This window comes from Mastigoproctus giganteus, chromosome 2 (genome assembly GCF_048544385.1).
Source record: "Mastigoproctus giganteus isolate SK-2022 chromosome 2, ASM4854438v1, whole genome shotgun sequence".
Lineage (NCBI taxonomy): Eukaryota > Metazoa > Arthropoda > Arachnida > Uropygi > Thelyphonidae > Mastigoproctus > Mastigoproctus giganteus.
Genome location: NC_143576.1, coordinates 143,389,361 through 143,414,789, shown reverse-complemented (window position 1 = coordinate 143,414,789; position 25,429 = coordinate 143,389,361). Strand labels below are relative to the sequence as shown.

At 35.1% G+C, this 25,429-nt stretch overlaps 1 protein-coding gene across 1 annotated transcript in view; it reads left to right on the top strand.

Moving 5' to 3' along the window:
* sp3 (phosphatidylinositide phosphatase spermathreecae) overlaps positions 1–23,804 on the top strand; it is a 291,853-nt gene extending 268,049 nt beyond the window's left edge. Inside the window, exons 18-19 of the mRNA XM_090368696.1 lie at positions 4,376–4,782; positions 22,860–23,804. Coding sequence (XP_090224822.1) covers positions 4,376–4,782; positions 22,860–23,804 — 1,352 coding nt within the window. The remainder of the gene's footprint in view (positions 1–4,375; positions 4,783–22,859) is intronic.
* Positions 23,805–25,429: the final 1,625 nt, after the last annotated feature.

The following is a 25,429-nucleotide window of genomic DNA, read 5'->3' as shown; positions in this document are numbered from 1 at the left end:
ATTGTGGTCATAAGCCACGATCCCAAAGAATTAGAGGAAAATCTTAATCAGTTATGCACAGTTAGTAAGGATTTTGGACTAAAGATTAATATGGCTAAAACAAAAGTAATGATGAACAAGTATGCCACGGAAAGGGAAATAATGATTGAAGGAGCAGTAATTGAAAAGGTGGAGTCATATACTTATCTGGGACAAGTTATTAGCTGTAATAATGATAAATGGCTGGAAGTCAAGAGAAGAATAAATTTTGGATGGATAGCATTCAGGAAATATAGTCACATACTGAAGAGCAATATCCCAGTTTGTCTGAAACGTAAAATATTGAATCAATGTATACTCCCCACCATGACTTATGGAAGTGAAACTTGGGCACTCACCAAAAGAATGGAAGAGAAGCTAAGAACTACACAGCGAAGAATGGAACGAATTATATTGGGAATCAGACTGTTAGATAAGAAGAGAAACACATGGATTAGGCAGCAAACTCAAGTAAAGGACATTCTTATCAAAACTAAAGAACTAAAATGGTCTTGGGCAGGACACATAGCTCGAAGACATGATGACAGATGGAGTAAGAAAATAACAGAATGGTACCCAAGAGGAGCTAGAAGAAAACCTGGAAGACAAAGGCGGAGATGGATAGATGAAATTCATGAGTTTTTGAGTAGTAAATGGATGGCCAGTGCTCAAAACAGAAGGAACTGGAAAGTTGCTGGAGAGGCCTTCATCCTGCAGTGGATTGAAAATGGCTGATGATGATGATGATGCTGGACGACACTTAGTATGTAATTACTAATTAAGTGCTCATTTGCATCATACACAAATAAAAACCTTGTGTAAATAAACATTAAAATTGGTTGGTTTTCAAACAAATTAAAGAACCTGGGGAAATTGTGAATTAAGCCTAAAAAAATAAAATAAAGTGCAGCCATTATCAACCCACTGCAGGGTGGAAGCCTCCTCAACAATTCATGCTGAGGGAAATGGACCATAATCTGCCACGCTGGTCCAGTGCGGGTTGGCAGATTGACCGTATTCAGCAGTCAGGGGCTTGAACCCCGGTCTACTCAAAGAGCGTGTGCTACTGCACTCCCGCTCCTGCCCACTCGGCTACGGAGGCCTTGAATTAAGCCTACGTTAACATTAAAAATAGCATGAGCTTTGTTTTTAAACAACTTGCTTCAGGACATGAGTTACTTAACAGTAATTGGCTGAGGCTAAAATCTGATTTTCTGTACCTTTTTAAATATAGAGAAATTTTTACTTGATATCGCTTTTGAATTTTTATACATCATTTTCCCAGAGTTATAGCATGAGTACATTCACCCCACCACTTATTTCCCTACTTTTAACTCGTTGCAACATTATCATGGGGAAACTGACTACTACTGACACTACAAAGCTTAGAATTATGTGTTCGTTTTTAGTTCAAGTTGTTTATAAAACTCTCCCACATGATCCAACAATTATTAATAATTCTGAAGGGTCATTAATTGTCTTTTCAAAAAATTCATTTGCAGTATTCATTATTATTTTTGAATAATAAACACAGAAAACTATAATCGATTGGGATAGAGAGTTAACTACATCCTAATATAGTTGTAGCAAAATGTTCATTAATATGGTATTAGCTGTAAAGGGATTTTAACATGCAGCTTTCTTTCTGAGTTTGGTTGCTTATAATTAATACATTATCTGTGTAGCAGATGTATTGACATTAAGTGTTTCAGGTATGGATGTGATTTTCATTAGAGGCTAGGCAAAATTCTGCTAAGGATGCTGATATTCTCAGGCCCTTTTGGAGAAATTGATCAGCCTATTGACATGAAATTTGATACACAGATCCATAAGGATAATCTAAATCCTGAAATTTTGAAAAGGATTGGTACTGCTGTTGTACATTTGACATAGCTGAGTGGTTAGGAACATGAGTGCAGTAGCACGTGCTCTTTGAGTGGTCCGGGGCTCAAGCCCATGACTACTAAATACGATTAATGTTGATGGTTTACTATAAACTCCACTGACCTGGTGATTATGCCGGAGTATAAACAAGAACATTTATTTTTTATTAATGTTTCTATTAGTTGGAAGATCTACAGATCCAGGGACCAACAAAACATGTGCTTAAAATTTGGACCGGGTATGAAGGATATAGGCATTATTTGAAAATTCACCTAAAACTGAGCAAAGAACATTCTTGTGTAAGAGCAGTAAGAAAATTTTACCTAAATTGGTTCTGTCATGTTACACAACCTGATTAGGTAAACACCCCTAATGGACTGTTCACCTAACCAGATTTTAACCCTAAAGATGATGAAAAATGTGTTTCCAAATATGTGGATAGGGAGGGAGGAAGGGTAACTACAAGCTGAGTTTCATTTTGATAAAAAGTTTTAAGAGCACTGTCAGTGCTACAAGCCTAAGTGTGCAGCAGTGTAATAGTCCTGTGTTTTTTATAAAGATAACTAACTTGATTAATGATGAGATTTAATTTATTGCAAGCTTAACATTTTCAGCAGTGAATTCACTTAACATTTGTGGGCTCAGAGTAATTGATTGTCCAGGATTGAAATTATCAAAAACTGTAGTAATAACCTCTATCCATTTATGCATCGCCTGATCCTTGATCTATATATATGTATATGTGTCTATACAGGGTGTCTCAAAAATATTGGTACAAACGTTTAGGGGAGGTAGGTAACATCTAAAGGAATGTGAATCGCATAGGAACCCATAACCGGAAACGTCACCGTAAGTCGGTACACAGCTCTGTTCATCAGTTTGCGAGAGGAAAAATTTCTGGTTTGCTGATTCAAGCAGTAGTCGCTGCACGAAGAGCTTGCATCGATATATGAACTGTGAGCTGTGGTTTGCTGATTCAAGCAGTAGTCGCCACACGAAGAGCTTGCATCGATATACGAACTGTGAGCTGGCAGACATGCACCTAGTGTATAGATTAGCAGAGGGCAATGGATGAGCCGCTCAATGAATTTATGGAGAATGCTTCCCAGACAGACATGTACTGGATCACCGTTTGTTTGCACGTGTGCATCAAAATTTGTGCGATTATGGGTCATTTAGAGGTAACAGGAGTAGTGTGGACAGACCACATTCGATGCGAACTCCCACCATGGAAGAAAGTGTGTTGAATGCCATCCAGAATAATCCTACTATCAGCACACGTGCCGTTGCCTCTGGCTTAGGAGTGTCTCGTTGCAGTGTACAGCGTGTCTGGCATGACGATTCCTTATACCCCTTTCATCTCCAAAGGGTTCAGTTACTGCTCCCCCAAGATCATCCTGCACGTGTGGCTTTTGCGCAGTGGTTTCTCCAAGAAATTGTTCAAGACTTGAATTTTCCAGCCTATGTTTTGGTCACGAATGAGGCTTATTTCACTTGGGAAGGCTTATTGAATCAGCACAATGCTCATGTGTGGGCTCACGACATTCCACACGGTGTGCGCCCCCATGCGGCACAACATCGCTTCGCAATAAATGTGTGGGCAGGTATGGTCGGTGACTGCTTAGTCGGCCCATATCTGTTACCATCCCGCATGAACTCCGCTAAATATCGGATCTTTCTTGAACAAGTTCTACCAGGGTAACTTGATGATGTTCCAGCAAGTGTGAGATCAACATTTTGTTTCAAAATGACGGGGCGCCTGCCCATTATGGAAGGTGTGTTCGTGACCATTTGAACAGGCGTTTTGGGCATCGATGGATTTGCCGTGGTGGACCCATTGCCTGGCCCCCATGCTCACCTGATTTATCGAACCTTGATTTCTTTCTGTGGGGGGGCCCTCAAATCTATAGTGTATGAATCGCCTGTGGAGATGGAGATGGATTTCGTGGCGAGACTCGTCTGCGCTGCTGCTACTGTCAAAGAAACTCCAGGTGTGTTCGACCATGTCTGCCAATCCATGCTGCGTCGGTGTCACGCATGCATAGCGTCTCATGGTGGAACCTTCAAGCATCTGTTGCAACACGAAATGCATCCATCTCGTACTCCATTGTTAATATTATGTAAAATAAATGTTTGCCACTAATTACTGGCTTGTGTCATTTCTGCTACTACTTTCCTGTGACATTTCCAGTTATGGGTTCCTATGCGATTCACATTTCTTTAGATGTTACCTACCTCCCCTAAACGTTTGTACCAATATTTTTGAGACACCCTGTATGTTATGCAGGTGTATTTAAATTAATTAAAATTTAATACACTCTTCTTAGCATGAAAGTTTTAGGTTATTTTCGTGTTTTTATGTTGCAACATTCATAATATTAAAGTTTAAAGAATTATTCACAAAAGGATGAATAATATTTTGTTTGAATTTAATGTAAAAATTTTAATGATAAAATATATCACTTATTTTCAGAATCTCTGAAAGCCATATGTGAAGCCTTCAAGGTTGCTCTGAGTGTAAAATCTTTAAATGTACCATTTTTTGAAGGAAAACTAGAACGACGCAAAAGTAAAATGCCTTTTGCACAATGTGGAAGCATGGGAAATTCTTCAATTCGAGGAGTTCGCCAGGGTCATAATTCTGGTGGAATTGTGTCTTTCCATCTTGAATTGCCATCATTATCATCAATGCCTCGTAATATTTCTGAAGGACAATTAAATGTCTTGAAGAGTGCAGGATCGAGGGCCTTAAGCAATGTTACCTCGCATTTTGCCAAGCTAAATCCAATGCGTACTGTTAAGGTTCTTGGGAAAAGAGTTGGTAATGGAACAGCTCCTCCACCTCCTTTATCTTCTGTTGTAGAGACTGGTGGATCTTTGGTAAGTTATCACATATTTTATAACAAAAAGATATAAATGTGAATACATGAAATTTCATTAATTTTTATTACATGATAAAAACATACTGAAATGCTACAGTATTATGAGGTTTGTCTGAATGAAGCATAGAATTTTAGGATAAACATTTGGAATATGTTTACTAAATGAATAACATCATCTGCAGAGCAGATCGGTGTGACCTTTGTTGTCACTTATTTGTTTGAATCCTATCAGAGACTTGAAGAAATCTTAAAGACCTCCTTAATTAGGATTGTAGCTGATTTCAGGAAGAGGGAGTCCCCCCCCAATAAATTATTCTGGGTTTTGCAGTTATTCATATTAGCATGCAAATGCAATATGCAGACATACAAGGTACATTCAAAATGATCCCGGAATTTTACCATAAAAGTTTATTGAATGACCAGTTGAGCTTACTAACTAATCACTTTCGAAGTACCTTCCTTCTGCTCATGTGCACGTGCACACACACTATTAGTCTCTTCCCAAGCTCTGAAACATTCTTTAAAAAATTTTTTTTTTTTTTTTTTCCCAATGCATACAAGGTCACTTTGGCATTTTCTTTGATATCATCCACTTTAAGTTTAGGGAGCAGCCAGAAGTCACAGTGCAAGGTTGGGGAAGTAGGGAGTGCAATACTGCATGACTGTGATTTTTTTTTTTTTTTTTTTTTGCAGCCAAGAACTGCTGAACTACCATTGTCATGTGACTGGGTGCAATGTCATGGTGCAGGATCTCCAGCCATCTTTCCATTTTTGAGATCATCTTCACCTTATATTCTCATGAAAGTATGTTAAAACCTCAATTAGTAAGCAGAAGTAATGCTTCCCATAGTCACAAATTTGTGGTACACTATGCCCTTGTTGTCGAAAAAAGATCAGCATGATGACATTTAATTTTGTTGCACAAGACTTCTTGGGCTGTGGGGACATTTTTGTGTGCCATTCAGATTTCACTGTGGTCTGAGGGTCGTAGGTGAACACCAAACTCTCATCCCCGGTGACCACTTTTCTTAGGAAGCTTGGATCTTGCGTATATTGTTTTTTGAATAAATTACCTGCTATGGCTTTGATGCAGTCCATTTGGTCGCCTGACAGCAAGCATGGAACAAACTTTGTGCATGTGCAACACATCTCTAAATCTTGCATTAGTATTGTGTATACTGATACCTACAGACAGTCCAACTTTATTGGCAATCTTAATAACAGTTATTTGTGTATCATTTCCCATGAGTTCCTTCACTTTCTTGACATTTTGAGTACTGCATACAGGTCTGGAGGTCTCATTTTAGGAAGGATGTAGAGCTGCTGGAATAAGTACAGAGAACAGCAACGAGATTGGTGAGTGGAACAAAGGGTTACTCTTACTAAGAAAGGCTTAAGTTCTGCAAATTGCAGAATTTGGAGACTAGGCACCTGTGAGGTGATTAGGTACAAATCAAAATGAGTCTCAATGAACAGCAAATGTCTTATAACCAAAAGATCTGAAAGAATTGCCTTAGCAACATCAATAGCTGCAGCATCCATGATATCTAGCATTGGAAACTTTTTTTTTAATAGAATCAAAGTTTTTGGCATAAACAGTGCTGCACATAACCATATTCCCCACCTTATAAAAATAGGCTTGTGGAAGAGGAAGACCAGGTTGCTTATCTCTGTAAATAGCTATGCATGTAAGAGCTTTTATGAAAACCTTTCTTACACAAGAAATAGTTTTATAAACCACTGATTTATCACAAATTGTTTTTGCAAGCCTGTGTAAGCCATGGGCTAAGCAAGTAATATGGATTAGGTTTGTATGAAAGACTTGTAATGCAAGAAGATGCTTTTATCATATACATAGTAGTGTCACTAACAAACATGCAGACTTTATCAACATGAGTTGATTCTTGGTCTGGGCACAGTAATTGCAAAGAATCATTCACAAACCTTGCAGTTGTGGAGTATTTTGTGTTTTCGAGAACCTTACATGTAAGCAAATGAGAAATCAGATTGGAAGTCTCTCCATCTAATTTCTCGCATACCAAAGCATCTGCTGTTTCATCAGCAGGCAACTATATGCAGTGTTCTCCAGTATCTTGAAGAATTTTGCAAATAATATCATACATATCTTTAAGCTACTTTTTGCTCAAGATAGATTTATCTGGAATGTTAGATTTATACAGTATTTTTTCAAAAAATCATTTGAAACTTCTGGCATGCTTATTGAAATAGATATTGCTGCTTACCAAGGCAAAACAAAGATCCTTTGAAAAGTTACTTTTCTGTTCTCCTGAAGAGTACATGGCTTGGTTAAAAGTTAAAACTTGGTTAAATTTCTTCTAACTGAACTTTTTCTACATCTTCAATAGCACTGCATAACAAATGTTCCTGTACTTCAAGTTCAGATATAGAATTAGGTACAAAGCAAAATAAGTCTCAATGAACAGCAAATGTCTTATAACCAAAAGAATCTGAAAGAAAGAACTTATCAATAGCTGCAGCATCCATGATATTTAGCATCAAAAACTTTGTTTTTTTAATAGAATCAAAGTTTTTGGCATAAACAGTGCTGCACATAAGGTTGCTTATCTCTATAAATTGCTATGCACGTAAGAGTGCATTTAGCAATTTTACCTTACATTTTCTTTTTTTTGGCCAATGTGCAATTTATTTTTACTTGTTGGTCGATCTGGAATTTTTTTTCTGCATGGAACATTCCTTTCACAGTGAACACAAACAATACTGCCTTCCGTAGTAAACTCTTTTCTGTGGTTAGCAATCCATGATTCCATAAGTGTAGTGGTAGATTTGGCTAAATGTTTTTTATAGCAAACTAAACTGCATTGTTATGTTACATATTTAAAGAATATGCTCTTATTCAATGTCATTGATGGATGGCAAGAATTAAAGTAACTCACAGCTGACATGTTTTTCTGCACTAACGTTATTGTAATATTGTGATGTTTTCAATGATTGAAATCACATTTCCAAGTTTAATGCCTGAAAAAATGAAATATGCAGTGTTGCTGGTAATATGTATTTATATGCACATATGCAATTGCATATAAAGTAATAACTATATCTAGTTATTACTTTCAAGAATTTGATTGACACACTACATTTTTAAAAACGGAATGTCACAGAAATAAATATAGATTGTACATACCTTGTAAATTCCTTAAGAGGAATACTTTTTCTTTCTTAAATAAAAAGAAAAAAAAGAGACTACATAGTTTTTATCACCTTGAAGACTAAATTATAAAAATATTTAATGCTTTTATACCATGCATTAGGATTAACATATTGGACATTAGGTTATGCTTGTGAAGAAGCAAAAGCAGCCTGTATCTTAAGAAAATTCATAATGAATTTTAAAAAGACAACCAAACAGCTGCCCATAGCATGAATTAGAGGTATTATGAATTTCTCTGTTTCCATCTCCATACAGTATATAGTAAAATGATATCATATTCTATACAGTATGATATAGTCCCTTCAACTTCATCATAATGATGTTTGACTGTAATTGGCTTTGGAATTCTTTGTATGTGTGCTTCAAATTATTAATAGTAAAAGGCATATAAGACCCTACATCTTCAGTTGGGAAATGGCAGTAACTTCAAAATACATTGCATTTTGAATAATCCGACATTGAATTACAAGAATATACTCTAATCTGAAGCAGCCCTCGTGAATTTATTAAATGGTGTAGCAATGAAAAAAATGGTGTTTCAAAGCGGCAGTGAAAAACATTGCCTTTTCATTGCCGCTTTGAAATAAATTCATTTTATAACTGCACAACTGCTTGTAGGTGTTTACAGTTATAAAAGATAACAAAAGTATGCATTTTGAATTTTGAAAATTAAAGATAAAAATAACAGTAGTAAAATTTAGAAAAGATGGCAAGGCCATATGTTTCAGGTTATCTCATAGTACTTCAACTGAAGTACAGAGAATATAATGTAAGTCTGAAAATTGTGTATTTCACTCCTTGTTTCTGGACCAAACTGGAAAGCCTTTGTGGAAAGCCTGAGCTTTTGCTATGTGATAAATCTTACCAGCAAACCAGTATTCTAGGTGACCTAGAGATTGACATTTTTTGAGTTATAACACCTGTTGGTTGCCACACTGGCAGCAATGCTCTGTAACCTGTAAAGGCCTACTGAAAACATGAGGGCCGGGATGTGTCATGTTGCATGTAAAGTGACACTCATACATGTATCATTGTTGGCTGTGAGAGACTGGGAAGAACCGATGTTTTCAGCCAGAGCTGATGCTGCATGCTGCTGAAGGACTGGAATTCCTCCCTCACCATCACATTGTCCAGGAAGATGTTACTAGTGTGTTATCTTATTAAGCACCATAATTTTCATCCCCGTTGTTTAACGTGGCATATGTTGCATTTATGAATCAACTGGTACACTGTGTTAAGACAGGAATATAGGTGGGAGGCAGTGATTAAGTATTTGTTTGATTTTTTTAAAATTTTTTTTCTTTTCTTTCTTTTTTTTTTTTTTTCTGGTTTCCTACAAAGAAGCCTGTGCTGTGATGTTAAGTGACCATTTCAACCATCCTTAGGTCATACAGAAAGGGAATGATGGTTTCTATTTTAGAGAGAAGGAGTTGTTAAACTAATCAGCAGTGTAAACATTGACAGTATGGTGGGTTTGGGTGATCATGCATAAGAAAGGCGATTTTCTACATACAGTCGAATCTCATTAATACAAAGTTCAAGGGACCTAATTTTTTTGGTGCATACTATATATCTAATAATAATAATAATATCAAAAATAAATGAAAAAATAAATCAATTTAAATTCATAAAATAAAATAATAAAATAATAATAACAATACAGTAATTAGGAATATAGTAAAAAGAATTACATTAATATAAAACGAGACATAAAAATTATTAACTTTTTAATAAGTTAATCTAATTTACAAAAAGGATCCAATTGTGTGCACAGTTTTTTGTCCTATATGCATTTTTAACTACAGCACACCATCATCATCAGCCATTTTCAATCCACTGCAGGATGAAGGCCTCTCCACCAACTTTCCAGTTCCTTCTGTTTTGAGCACTGGCCATCCATTTACTACCGACAAACTCATGAATTTCATCTATCCATCTCCGCCTTTGTCTTCCATGTTTTCTTCTAGCTCCTCTTGGGTGCCATTCTGTTATTTTCTTAGTCCATCTGTCATCATGTCTTCGAGCTATGTGTCCTGCCCAAAACCATTTTAGTTCTTTAGTTTTGATAAGAATGTCCTTTACTTGAGTTTGCTGCCTAATCCATGTGTTTCTCTTCTTATCTAACAGTCTGATTCCCAATATAACTCGTTCCATTCTTCGCTGTGTAGTTCTCAGCTTCTCTTCCATTCTTTTGGTGAGTGCCCAAGTTTCACTTCCATAAGTCATGGTGGGGAGTATACATTTGTTCATTATTTTACGTTTCAGACAACCTGGGGGTGCCTCCGTAGCCAGGTGGGGAGGAGCAGCAGTGTGTAACACATGCTTCTTGATTAGACCGGGGTTCGAGCCCGTGAGCCAACAAATATGGAGGATGCGGAAAGGTCAGCGAGTGACCACCGCATATCCCCAGAGCAATATGGCTTTAGTTGCTAATGCTCCTAAATAATAATAATAATAATCAGACAAACTGGGATATTGCTCTTCAGTATGTGACTATATTTCCTGAATGCTATCCATCCAAAGTTTATTCTTCTCTTGACTTCCAGCCATTTATCATTATTACAGCTAATAACTTGTCCCAGATAAGTATATGACTCCACCTTTTCAATTACTGCTCCTGCAATCATTATTTCCCTTTCTGTGGCATACTTGTTCATCATTACTTTTGTTTTAGCCATATTCATCTTTAGTCCAAAATCCTTACTAACTGTGCATAACTGATTAAGATTTTCCTCTAATTCTTTGGGATCGTGGCTTATGACCACAATGTCATCTGCAAATCGTAAATGGTTTAGGTACTCTCCGTTTACATTGACTCCTTTCTGCGACCAGTCTAATCTTCTGAAAGCTTCCTCAAGGGCAGCAATAAACAGCTTCGGAGATATTGTGTCTCCTTGTCGAACTCCTTTCTCGATTTTAAATTTCCTACTGTCTTTGTCTTGTCTAATAAAGGAGGTAGCACTCTCATATATTTTCTTCAAAATCATAATATGTGGGATATCTATGCCATGTCTTTCCAGTGACTGAAACATTGCCTTATGCTGTATGGAATCAAATGCCTTTTCATAATCCACAAATGCCAGGCATAATGGTGTTTTATATTCATTTGCTTTCTCCATTAGCTGTGATATTACGCGAAAATGTTCCATAGTTGAGAATCCTGTCCTAAAGCCAGCTTGCTCTTTCAGTTGATTCTCATCAAGTATTCTTTCTAATCTGTTAGTAATGACCCTTGTGAACAACTTGTAGATGTGGGATAACAAGCTAATTGGTCTGTAATTCCCAATTTCTGATTTATCTCCTTTCTTATGCAGCAAAACTACGATTGCATTATTCCACTGCTTAGGCATCACACCTTTTCTAATGCACTTTGTGAAGAGCCTTGCCAGTTTTTGTGTTATGTCTCTTCCTCCCAGTTTTAACAACTCTACAGTAACTTCATCTTCCCCCGGGGCTTTCTGATTCTTCATTTTTTTCAATGCATGTTCTACCTCATCAGGAAGAATATCGGGTATGTCGTATGTGTTGCTACTTTGCAATCCATCTTCCCCACTGCTGGCATCATTCTCTCGCTCCTTGTATAATTCTGTATAGTAGTCTTCTGCTATTTGAATTATGCCTTCTCTGCTGTTTATAAGTACACCATCGCTATTCTTCAGTTTCAGTATCATTTGTCTTTCTGTATTACTGCTCATGGCTGCTGATTTAAATCCTCTGTTTTCCCTTAATGCTTGTTCTACTTTCTTGTGTTAAATCTTCTTATGTCCTCTCTGAGTCTCTTTCTAATGGCTTTGCATAACTCAATATACTCAATTTTCTCCATGTCAGTGTTTTTCTTGTTCTTCATTTGTCGTCTTCGGTTCGTCATGACAAGTGTTTTTTGACCAATTTTTTCTTCTTTGGATTTCTTTTTCCCTATAGGTTTCTTGGGCATTATCACTTTCAGAAAGTTGTAATATTCCTCATCGATATCTTGGTCCTGAGCAGTCTGCAGAAGCTCAAACTTGTTCTTAAGTTCCAGTACATACTGCTTTTTCTCCTCTTCTATTATCTCAAAGACCTTTGTATTATTTACTCGAGTCAGTTTTTTTCTTTTCCTACATCTATATCAAGTGTACATCTTACCGTTCTGTGATCACTTCCAACATTTACCTTATTCGGGATGGCAACATCATTCACAATATATCTTCTGTTAGTGAGGATAAAGTCGATTTCATTAGTTGTTAATCCATTTCGACTCTTCCATGTCCACTTTTTGTTCACCCTTTTTCTTGAAAAAGGTATTCATTACTGACATTCCTTGAGATTCTACAAATTCCACAAGTCTTTCACCTCTTTCATTTCTTTCACCAATTCCAAAATTTCCTATAGTTCCCCTTTCTGCGCTGTTTTGTCTTTTTCCAACCTTAGCATTGAAGTCCCCCATAATAATAGTGTAGTGGGTTTTCTGCTCATCCAGAAGACTACAGCACAGACATTATCAAATGCAGTAATTGTTTCTTTATCAACATTACTGCAGGCCAACACATCCTCTATTATGCTCAATGCATTTTGGGCATCTTGATGGCAGAGTGTGTATGTGTGCTTGCACGCTTCTTCACTTTCGCTGTTGTTGGTAACAAAAACATCATTTTACTTGGTGCTTAGCAGTTTTTCTGGTGTTGGCATTGCTGTGGTAGCAACTTCATCATCCACCTTCACAAACTCTTCAAATTCGCCAACAAAATCCATATGCTCCTTCAAATCCCCCCCCCTATTCCTCGATGTTGCTATCACATTTATCTGCTGTGCCATGTTTTTCAATGATCATTTAATGCAATACTTGTCCCAAGCAATAACAAGATTATGGATTGCATCCAAGACATTCCAATTTGGCTGCACATTGTTCCCTCCTATGTTGTGGATCAAGTACTTTATCAGACAGATTCTATATGCTCTCTTGAGGTTATAAATAATGCATTGATCCAATGGCTGCATAAAACTGGTTATTGGGAGGTAAAAACAACAGCTGTGTATTTGTCAACTTAAGTGTCTCCACAGAATGTGCTGCACAACGATCTAGAATCATCAAAAGTTCCTTTTTTCTGAAGCCATTCTTCTGTCCAATTTTGATAATCAAGACTGAGAAATTTTGACTCTAAGCCAAGAACTTCTATTGGCCTCATAATCACAGGGAAGTTGGTTAACTTTAAAGCATCTTGGCTTGGAAAACTTACCAGTCACAAATGGGTGTATTTTTGTACTGCCATCTGAATTGCAGCATAACAGAACAGTGTCTGTTTCTTAATTTTCCACCATAACAAGACTCTCCTCGAACAGCAATTTTTTTTTTTTTTTTTTTTTTTTTGCAGCAAATTATAAAATAAACCTGTCTCAAGATTATATCCTTTGCCTCATATTTTTCAAGAATGGACCATACAGAATACAAGTCTGTTTGGTCCATTCTGTCTCTTTTCTGTTGACTAATCCAGATCCACCAGAAACCTTTCGCAAAACCAAGTTATTCCTGTCTTTAATTTAACAGCTTATCCTTCACAATGATAATTTTCAGAGTGCTTACTCTATAGCAACCATGGAATCAGGTGGCCAGAGGCAGTAATAGGGCAATATTGAACAACTGTGCCAAGATTTGTATTAAACATACAAAATAACAATATTGGTTTCTCACAGGGTGAAAAAATTTCTAATTCATATTAACCAAATTTTGTAATTAACAAATATATTTATATAGAAAAGCCTATTGTTTTACAGGGGAATGGTATGTGCTTCATATAAACAAGTACTTTGTATAAATAGTTTGTATTAATGAGATTTTAGTGTAGTGTTTTAGCTGTGCTGCAGAACCTTCAGTGATAGGCCCACTACTCTGCCAGTTTTAAATAGTCAGAAGTGTATTTTTGTGTTGTCACTATGTCAGATTTTGAACTGGTAAGGAAAAAAAAAAAAAAACTAGCCTTCTTTACCAGTATGTCAAAAAACCTATTGTTTTCTTCAGATTCAAAGGAGGAGTGAATTTCCAGGTGAAGGTTGTTTATGTGGAAGTGGAAAGTATTGTGTATACCCTATATTAGAACGACAGTATTTGTTTCTAGTTGTTGGACTTTAACTAATACTTCACATTCATTACATTTATTTATTGTGCTCCAAGCATTAGTGTATTAGCATTAGTTTGCCAGTATAATCAATTAAAAATGTTTGCTATGATAGCAGTACTGATTATATAAAATTAATATTTCTGTGCCTGTCATCCTATGTAATTGAGTTTTAACTATGGTTGTTTTATTACTTCAGCATTCTGTAAATAAATAAACTGCTATTTATTTATTTATTTGCACATTTAATATTGTGGAGGTCTGAAATTACTCATATCTATGAAAACTGCAATATGCTGGATGCTATCCTCTGCTGACAGTAAACTCAGAATATTATTTAAAAAAAAAAAAGCTGAATTTATATGTAAGAGTCCTCAGATGTTTTGTGTTGATCATTGAAGAAACATAAACTTTTAAAATGTGGTACAAATGAGAAAAACTTTTATTTTACCGCTCTTTTGCCAGTATGCTCCATAAGATTATAGTTGGCTTACCACTATATTCTGGATTAGTTATCTACTCTATTTAGAATCAATATGTTTAAAAGAGCATTTTATATATATATATATATATATATATATATATATATATATATATATATAGTTAAGTTGAAACAGGTGGAATCCAATGTCTTTTGGTCTGATTTTAATGAAATTGGGGAAGGCATGATAAATCTTTCTAAAATACCAAAATATAAAATTTCATAAAAATTCATTTGCTGGGAGTTAAGTTGTTGCATGTGAATGTTGTAGTACAGTAAACCCCCACTATTCGCGGTTGCTGATTTAATATAAAATGAAACCTAAAAAAATGTGAATTTTAAATTGCCGTGAACATTTTCCACCATAAAAAAACATGGGCATGGCTAAAATCATCTTTCCCGGTCAAAACAGCACTCAGTGGGAGAGGGGTGACAAAATCGCAAGCGTGGATGTTTCTGACTAATTCTTGTTCAGTATGTGATATGCACTTGTCATGGAAGGTTTCGTCGTTTGCTTTTAATATGCTTATATGCTTTAATAAGCTTATAAATTGAATAAATTTATCAATTTATAAATTGATATGCTTACAAAAGTGAAAAATCTACCGTTTTGCAGTTTGTTAGTGTAAACAGACTTTTTCGAGTGTGTTAATAGAAGAAAGTGACTTTATTGTGGACAAATTCTTTTCTAACCCCTACAAAAATATGGCTATGAATAACAAGAGAATTGTGAAAAGATCAAAGAAGGTGATGACATTAGCGAGTAAAATTCAGTTAATAGACAAAATTTCTAATGGTGAAAGTGTCTCGTCAGGGGCAAAACATTATAAAATCAATAAGTCAACGGTACTATCAATCAAGAAATCTGAAGAAAAAATCCGCCGTAGTGTCCGTGAAAATGCGCTAATTGCTTCAAAAATTTGCTCTGTAACTTGTGATGTTAAATTAGAAAAAATGGAAAAGGCTTTAAATCTGTGGATAGAAGACCGAACCCAAAATAAAATTCCCCTCTTCATCATTCATGAAAAGGCAAAACACCTTTATCAACACTTTAGCGAAACTGGTGATAGAACTGGCAGAATAAGTTTTTTAGCTATAGCAAAGGCGCTGGATTGAATGATTTGTTTGAAATTTCTAATAAATATTACATTTAATATTAAATTGTTTCTTATTTTCATTTCGATGCCTTATGCTTGCATTTCACTATGTACTGCCTATGTACATAGTCATATTATGAAGGTACATATAATACATATATAGACAAAATTTTAGACTAGTTTTTCTTATATATTTCATACTTTGGAACGGAACCCCTTTATTACTATGGAAGCCATACCTCAGTATTTGTGTTTTCGGTATTCGTGGCATTTCTCAGGAACGTAATCCCCACGAATAGCAGGGGTTTACTGTACTAGTAGTAGTAGTAATAGTGGCATGTGATGCAAGAAAGCAAGCGTATGAGCTTATGCAGCATCAGCCAAAAAAAAAAATAACACAACAATTCCCTCTAAATGTTTGTTCAGTTCCTCCTTAAATTTATTTAACCTAACAACTTCCACAATGACAGATGGAAGTTTGTTCCAGCAATTAACCACCCGCTGGCTGAAAGCAAATTTCTGCATATCTATTGTTGTTGTTGTTGTTATTTGGTTTTTAGGAGCATTAGCAACTAAGGCCATATTGCTCCTTGATATGCGGTGGTCATTCCCTGACCTTTCCGCATCCCCGTATTTGGTGGTGACGGGCTCGAACCCCGGTCTAATCAAGAAGCGTGTGCTACGCACTGCTGCTCCTTCCCACCTGGCTACGGAGGCGCTGCATATCTATTCTACATCTGTCTGTCTTAATTTGTCCTTTCTTAATTTGAATTTATGCCTCCTTAGGTTTGTAATCTGAACAAGTGGAAGAATCCCATCAGAATTCAGCATGCTCAACCCATTCAAGACCTTATATACCTCAATCAGATCACCTCGCAGGTGCCTAGTCTCCAGCCACTGCAATTTGCAGAACTTAAGCCTCTCTTGGTAAGAGGATCCTCTCATTCCCTTCACCAATCTTGTTGCCATTCTCTGTATACACTCAAGGAAATCTACATCCTTCTTAAAATGAGGCCTCCAGACCTGTATGCAGTACTCAAGGCCTGGCCTGACCATTGCCTTATACAGAGGGACAATCACCTCCTTTTCCTGCTAGCAAAATTTCTGTATATCATTGACAAAACTCCATGACCTGCCCTGGCAGCCTGTCTGCATTGCTCAGAAACTTCATATCTGACTGCACAATTACTCCCAGGTCTTTTTCATTTTCTACCACCTTAAGTGTAGTACCACACAGTTGGTATGTTCCTCTGGGGTTACTTCTACCCATATGCAGTACTTTGCATTTGTCAGTGTTAAACTTCAGTTGCCACTTCTCAGCCCATCTTCCCGAATTTTCTAGATCCTGTTGCAGTAGTACACTGCCATTACTGTCATTAACAACCCTGCTAACCTTTGTATCATCTGCAAACTTTGGCACTAAGCCTGATATACCTTCATCAATATCATTGATAAATACACAAAACAACAGTGGATCCAACACCGAACTCTGTGGGACTCCACTAATAACATTAGTCCACGAAGAGCAGCGCCCATTGATTACCACCCTCTGTCTTCTCCCACTCAACTATCCTTTTATCCATTGTAGCAACTTACCCTTAATACTATTCTGCTCCAATTCTGCTCCTGGGAGTAATTGTGCAGTAGTCTTCCATGTGCAACAGTGTCAAAAGCTTTCCCGAAATCAAAGTATATGATATCAAAATTATTTTTTGCATCCAGTTCCTTTGTAACCACATCATAATATCCAATCAAATTTGTCAGACAAGAATGGATCATCAACAGGGAAGACAATAGGTGCTCTGTGTTTGTGTAAACGTAAACATTACAAAAATATCCACTGCTGCAATTTATCATATAGTATTGTGCAATAATAAAAATTGTAACACTAGTAAATTTACTAATAACTCGTCCTTAAGTGCAAGTGTTCTCAAAAATTTGTTTCTGGGTTATCATATATGAGTCTACCCTTTGAAGCACTAGAAACCATATAATTTTAAGATCAACTTATACACCAATCCTGAAATTGAATTATAGGCATGTTCTGAAGATAAAAACGAATACCAGTATATTTACAAAAATAAGGTTATCCATATTTGATAATTTCCTGAAGATCCACTTTAAGGAATTGATGGTGGATATTAAAATCTATTTGTGAAGAACATTTTTTCCCAAACTGTATTGTGGAATGCTGTGTGCTATCATCAGCAAAACTATAGACAAAATTTTTATTCAGTGTGAGAAGGTCATTAAATATACAAGAGGAAAAGAGTAGAAGGGAAAAAAAAAAACAGAACCTTAGGTAACTCCAGCATTAGTGGAGAAGTAAAAGACAGAGGGGCAGCTACCATCACCCACAGTTGAGCAGTTGGAGAGAAAATTTGACTGCCCAATTGCAAAAAACAGGAAGGCAAACCATAAGATGGATTCTTATTTAGACCTTTATCCAAAACATGTTCAGAAGACTAAGAAATGCCAAGATAACTGATTGCATTTCTCAAACTTTTCTATCGAAATTTATGTACCATACTCCATTTTATGGTGCCTTTTTATGCTCTTTTTTTATTCTGCTGATGTTTTTCCCATCTGCATGGAAATTTGCTCATATCTAGACATAAGAAAGGGCTACAAAACGGTCCTTTCTAATTATTACTCATTGCACTTACCTCAGCTCTTTCCAAATTGATGTAGAAGTCCAATCATCAACTTTTACACTCTCTTGAAACTTTTCATTGCTGAAATCTTAGATGATGTTACTCATCTTTGGGAGAGTTTGGGGAAACTTGTTTTGCTCTTGACATGTCTATCATTTTTGTTCTTGATATTTCTGAGATGATGTTTGTCATAAAGGTGTTTTAAACAAGCTTCCATCCTATGGTTTTGTCCCCTTTTTTTGCAGTTACATATTCATTTTTCTCTTTAATCGCTAACTACTTATAATGGTAGAGCATTTCTTCTGAATTCTCAACTGATACTGGAGTTCCCGGGTACTGTTTTTTTTTTTTTTTTTTTTTTCCTTCCAGTCTTTTACTCATTTTCTCCTTTAACAACCTTCACTGATTGGAAATCCTGTAGATAGTTTTTGCTGATGATAGCATGATATATTTCCTTGCAGTTTCAGAAATGCTGCTCTTCACAAACAGCTACAACTTCTGAATATCTACCATCCATTTCCTAAATGCTGATCTCCAAACATTTCTCCAGTGGGAAGAAGAAAACTTGGTAACTTCATTCCTCCTAAAATTCCATCCTGTTTTATTTCTTACAAAAAAGAACCTGCTGTTCCCTTGCTTCAACAATACTCGGATTTATGTATAAGATCCCATATCTTTACTTGGAATAACTCTGAATTCTAACCTTTCTTGGCAAAAGCATATCACAATATTGCTTCTTTGGCATAAAAAAAATAAAAAATAAGACTTTTTCTTTTTCTCCTAGTGTTACTTTTCTTCTAAACAAATACTGTCTGTAAAAACCCTCAGCTCCCATGGGAACTCTCAAACCCTCACAATCAAAAATATCTTAAATAATCAAAACAGTATCATGGTTATTATCTCTTACTACCTACAAATGATTAACTGTTACCACTCTAAAGTTCTGAATGATACCAGGTTAAATACAAAAAGTAGCTGATTTACATTGAATCATAAGTTCATGCATAGAAGCTGTTGTACTAAGACTGTCTTTGTGACATCGAGAATCCCTAGGCACTTGAAATGAGGGATCAGCTCTCTTTTGTAATTAGTATTTGTAACATCATTTATAAAGAATTTTCTGATAGTGTTTATTGTTTCTAGTAATAATTATAATAATAATAGACAACCATATTTACTGATCATGTGGTCTTGAACTATAGTCAGCTTTCAAATGCTTGCACTGCACTTTTAAAATTCACTTCAATTAAAAAAAAAAAAAAAAATATATATATATATATATATATATATATCTCATGAGATAAATTATAAGAAATTTTACATTTTTATGGGCTACTCTGCTACATCAGGCCTCTTACGTGTGTATACAGTGTGTCCATAAAAGTTCTGAGTTATTTCATTGAAGAGTGCACCTAGGTGCAAGGAGGACCAAGGGATCTGGGCAGGCATAATTTTTTACAAGCATAATCTCTTATTGTGGTCTTTGAAAACATTAAAACAAAATGCATATTTTCCAGCCAAGTACACCTCTCAAAACACCAATCCCTCACACAATCATTAGACTATATAGTCTACTTAATTATTAACTAAAATATCTACTTTTGGGAGTTCCCCCTCTAATCTTTGGTGCCTAAGCACAGATGAGCCATGCCAAGACTTCTCTGATTGCACCAACAACTCCAATAACAAACCAAACCAAGCTTCCAAAACTTTTCTAAAGCTCAAATACAGAATTGGGCAGTCATGTTTATTAATGACTATCTCTTTACAAACTGTATACTCCTTCAGTCAGATATTCAGTTTCTGCTATTTGCATTTTCTATAGATATTTCCATGGGTACTGTTCTTCCGAGTTTACATGTAATTCCATCTCTTTCTTTCAAATCAGCCTGAAAATGTGCCTTGGCTAGTTGGCATCCATTTATTTTCAGTTATTGTACTGTACATACTCACTGACAAAATTATTCTAATTAACGTCTGTAGAAATTTAATTTGTTTATATGTAAGAATGTAAATGCTTAGTGTTTTAGGTTCTATGCCTTTTGTTTGGGATCACCATTTAAAAAAAAAAGAAAAGAAAAAAGTTTATCATCTTTCAGGTATGTACCTTGACTTTGCTCATAAATTTCGGTGTACTGTTAATATATATATATATATAGATTTTAAGTGAATGATTTGTAAATGAAGTTAGAAAAAAATGTAGCATTCTGAAATGATTGTGGACTCAAAACCCTGCCACCAGTAATTTTTTTAATTCAGAATGAATTAGAAAAAAAAAGGTCTCTCATGAGATAAATTATAAAATATTCATTTTATAATTTTATTTGTTGTTTTTATATTTATTTTTTATTTATTATATATAAATTTTATATTCATTTTATGTATTATGATAAATAATTTTTTTGTTTTATACCTTCAAAACAGGGGGTAGGTATATATATATATTTTAAGTATTTTGTTAAAATGTTAAAATTATTACTGGACATAATTTTAAATTTTTAACGTTTTATGTATATTTAGTGCTACTTCAAATGTATAGTCAGAGCTTAAGAAAAAATCTGTACTGTTATTATTATATAATTTTTTATAAACAACATTTCCTTTCAACAAGAGAGGCACTTCCCATTTTATTACTACAAATATGTTAAGTGATATTCTAATAGTTTTTACTATTAAGTTAGAATGACCACCATTAAGTTACCAACCAAATTCTTGAGAAATATATTTAATATTGCTGATAACAAAATCAAATATGAGTAGAACTCACTACAGTAGATTTCTATTGTCTAAAACACTAATTATGATTTTGAAGTTCTCCCCAAAGTCTGACTAAAACTTTTCAATTGCATTTTGTCAAGGGCAAGGTTGCACAAATGACAAAATTTTGGTTTTATAATCTAAACCACAAATTATCATTTGTGTTTTATATGATAGAAACTGCTGTAGTGAGTTCTACTTTTTAATAAAAAGTAAAGTCACTACAAATATTTTGTAATATCAGTAATATTGTGATAATATTGCAACTCAAGAAATTGCATTATTATTCAATTGGTAATTTAATAATAATATCTTTCATTTTTGCTATTAGAATGTCGCCGACCAGGCTGGCCAGGTGGGTAAAGTGCCTGCCTGGCAACCCAAAGGTTATTTGGTATGTTGAGGGTCTTGCAGCTCCTGGGGTTTCTCCCATCTCCACGGTGTTCTCTGTATCGAGTGACAGTACCCTGTCAAGCCAGAGATTTAAAGTGTGTGGATCGTGTATAGTGTAGTCTGTTGTGCCCATTGTTCATCTGGCTTATTGGCCATTGGGCCCCTGATGGGACCCGACGTTGCCCATACTGTGCCACGTGGAGGCTAGCCGGGTGTTACCAATAAGGAATCAGTACGCTGGCAGATCCTGCCACCTACTTTCCTCAGATTTCAATGGCTAGGACCTATTAAAAAAAAAAAAAAAAAAAAAACATTGCTTTAATCGCTGTTGGTGCTTTGTTTGGTCATAGAGATTTGCCTTAAGAGCGAGAATGGATTGTACGCTGGATGAGTTTTATTTTTGGGCGAAAAGGGTCAGGCAAGCAATTTTGGTGTAGTTATAATATTGACATGTGGGGCTGTGCGCTGTGAAGGTAGACAGATTTGGGTGGGGAGAGGAAGGCTGGAGGGTAGAAAAAGAAGAAAGGGACTGATAGAGGAGGTGGCCCCCAAATGTTCAGTGGGCATGCCCATGCCACACCAGAGGGGGAAGTGGGTTTTGCAGGGAGAGGAGGAGACAGGGGTGTCGCCCCGCCGGGAAAAGGAGATAAAGCAGGCCCGGAAAGGTGTCAGATCTGGGTCGCCATTTGGCTAGTTGGCAGCAAGGCTGCAATCTAAGTCGTTCACATTGACTCCCCAGGTGGATTTAGTCTCGGTAGAGGCCAGGATGCGTCGCCTGCACGTGACAGGCCAACTACATCTAGGTTCCAGTGTTTGGTTGCATCCAGTTAGGACTCAGTTGTTGTGGGTTCGAATCCCGCCTCAGGCTTGGATCAGAGTAAAATGCAAACGCTTTGGGGGGTGCATTATGGCCACAGAAGCCGACGCGCCAACAACTAACAACAGAAAAAAAAAAAAAAAAATTAGAATGTAACTTAGCATATTTAGAGAATTATTTGGAGGAAGGGGAATGTTAGAATAAAATAAAATAAAAAATACTGATTTTTTTTAAATTGTACTGTTTATTACAGACTTTTTGAAGGCCAAGACACTGTATTTATTCACTTACATACAAACAGGTAGTGATTCTAAAAATTCATGCATGATAAAGTTTGTAATAAGATATATCATGAGGGGACTAATAATATGAAAAGGAGGACAAAATGAATATGAAATAAAATTTTTATACCTTCTAAAATGAATTATATAACCAACAGAGTACATATAAAGAAGATACCTGTTTATTTGAGGGCATGTATGAAGTACATTATACATTTGAAATATTGGATTTATATTAATCTTGTGTTTGGTGGATACTATATGTGTACGTATATGAATTGTATATTGATGAATATTTTCATTTCTTTCACAGATGCCATTTTTTAATATGGATAGTTCTTCAGATTCAGAAGATGACTCCCTTCGAAGACGAAAAAAACAGAATAATCCAAGTTTCACAACTTACACCACTGACCGTACCCTAAGTTCAGATTATTCGGAATGTAGTGATATTGAGGACCAAGATATAACTATTACAGAGAGCCTTGATCATGATGACTCCAGTAGTATACATGATGCTCTTTTGGAAAGTTGTGGTATTCTGGCTACTAGTCCAAGTTTAAAGAGTGATAGCTTTAGTTTAGAGAATTTAAGTTCAGTAGGACATCAGTATAAAAGAAACCATCATAGCAATATTGATGTTGATGACTTTGTATTAGATGCTATGAAGCGTGCATCTCTAAGACAACTTCAGCGTAGATCATCAAGCATTGTTAGTAAAGATGCATTAAGCCCAAAATCTCCTCCCATTATTCTGTCTTCTCATTCACAGATGCCTCAAATTCACGTTAGTACCGAGAGCAATTTAGCTTCTTACATCAAACCTGAAGAATTACTGACAGCATCAAGCAGAGCCGGTGCATCTAGAAAGCTGTCAAAATCATCAGAAGACCTAGATTTTAGACCAACTGTTCTAGCTTCATCAGCTAATGAAGTGTCTCATCTTCTTGTACAAGAAGAAGTTACTTTAGATGCAGAAAGTCTTACTGCTAAAATGAAAACTTCTCACAGTGAAAGTGCAATCCAAGACTTCTCCCTTCCATTAAACCTTCCCAATCCATTATCATCCCCAATTGTTATTAAAAAAGATTTAGTACTTTCACCATTGTCACGCATTGCAAAAGGAGTTCAAAGTCTAGGGATGAACTTACGCTCTGGAGCCCGTGTTCGTAGCAATCAGAATTCACCAGAAGGTGAAGAGTATGAGCTCATGAAAGAAAGAAGAAAGAATTGTTGTACTCGAATTATTGAACTGTAATGCCTGACAGTCTGCAAGTGTGTAATGGTAACAGAAGCACTTATTACCAGGAACTCAAAGTTTAGTCTCAGATGTTATATATATATATACATACACATACGTGTATACACACACACACACAGACATACACCTATATACATATAGGATACGTAATGCTGTAAAGTAATTCGAAATTTGCAGGCCAGTATTGTTCCATTTCATTATAATATTTAGTTTTTTAAAAATTAAATATGAATAAACCGTTGCTAATCTTAGCATTTGTATATAATACTGTTTAGTTTTTAGAATGTAAAGTTTATTTATTGATTATTGTGGTCTTAATTGTTAATAATGATTAATATATTATTATTAGATGATGATATTATTAGAGATCTATTGACTAGTTCAGTTAAAAGTTAGGAGTAAATCTAATCAGTATACTTTTTATTTTTTATCAGCACAAAAAAAAGTTATACTTGAAAATGTTATAATTTTAGACTGGACTGATTATGTGGAGCAAATATAAAGATTTAGCTGAGCATCTACTATAGTTTATCAACCATGTTTTGCAAGGGATGTTTAGTTTTCTGAAACTTTACTGTGTAATGTACTGTATTACATTATGAAATATTGTACACAACTTGATTTTGAAACAAAATTTTTCAAACCTTCACTTATAGGTTATGCTGCTTCAAAAACGAAAAAAGAAAACCATAAAGCTTTAAAATATTCAAGAATTTGTTTGGCTATAATGTTGAAACAGTCCCTTTTTGGATTTTTTATTCTTTTCAAATAGTAAAATTTACTTTCACCATACATAGAAAAAAAAAAACACCAATTCAATTGACATTATATGAATTGTTATTCTTTCAGTTTTTGTTTTAAGCAGCTTTTACATGTTTTTAATTGCTATCGTGACAACTTTTAGTTGTTAGTGTGATATTTTGAATAATTATTTTATTTTATGGCAGTATTACCTATTTTGAGAAAAAAAAAAAAAAGCAAGCAGATATAAGTTGTTCATTGGTAAAGAATGTGATTATTTTGTTATATTTTGAGAGCATTCAGAAATCATTAATGTTGTTCTTAATATAATGTACTTTTTCAAATTTTAAAGTTTTTAAAATGAATTTAAATACTGATTTTTATCTTTCAGGAAACTTGTCTTTCTTTTTTTTTTTTTTTTAACTGATTCATAGTTCATAAGTCTTGTTCATATAAAACAGCTTATTCTCATACGAATTTTAAAATCATATTCCTTTCTCTATGTAATAATAAAATTATACAGCACGGGCATTTATTATGAATGAATGATATTAATGGCAGAATTATAATTTTCATGAAAAAAAAAATTGCTCTGTTTAAGTTGCTGAAATTTCCAAATTATTTTGATTACAATTATATTTGTAAAAGAGTTTCTTAAAAACATAAATGGAGTGAAGTTGAATTTTTTATACTGGTGAATAATTCAGTTTGGCTGACAATTTATTCATTTCCCAGAGAATTTTAAAATAATTAAATTGAAGATTCTTTATAATGTGAACTGTGTTTCAGGATGATAATAACTAATATTAAAATTAAACTGATGCATAATTTCAGAATTAACAAAGCTGTTCCTACCTTCAATCAAATTAATGAATAATATA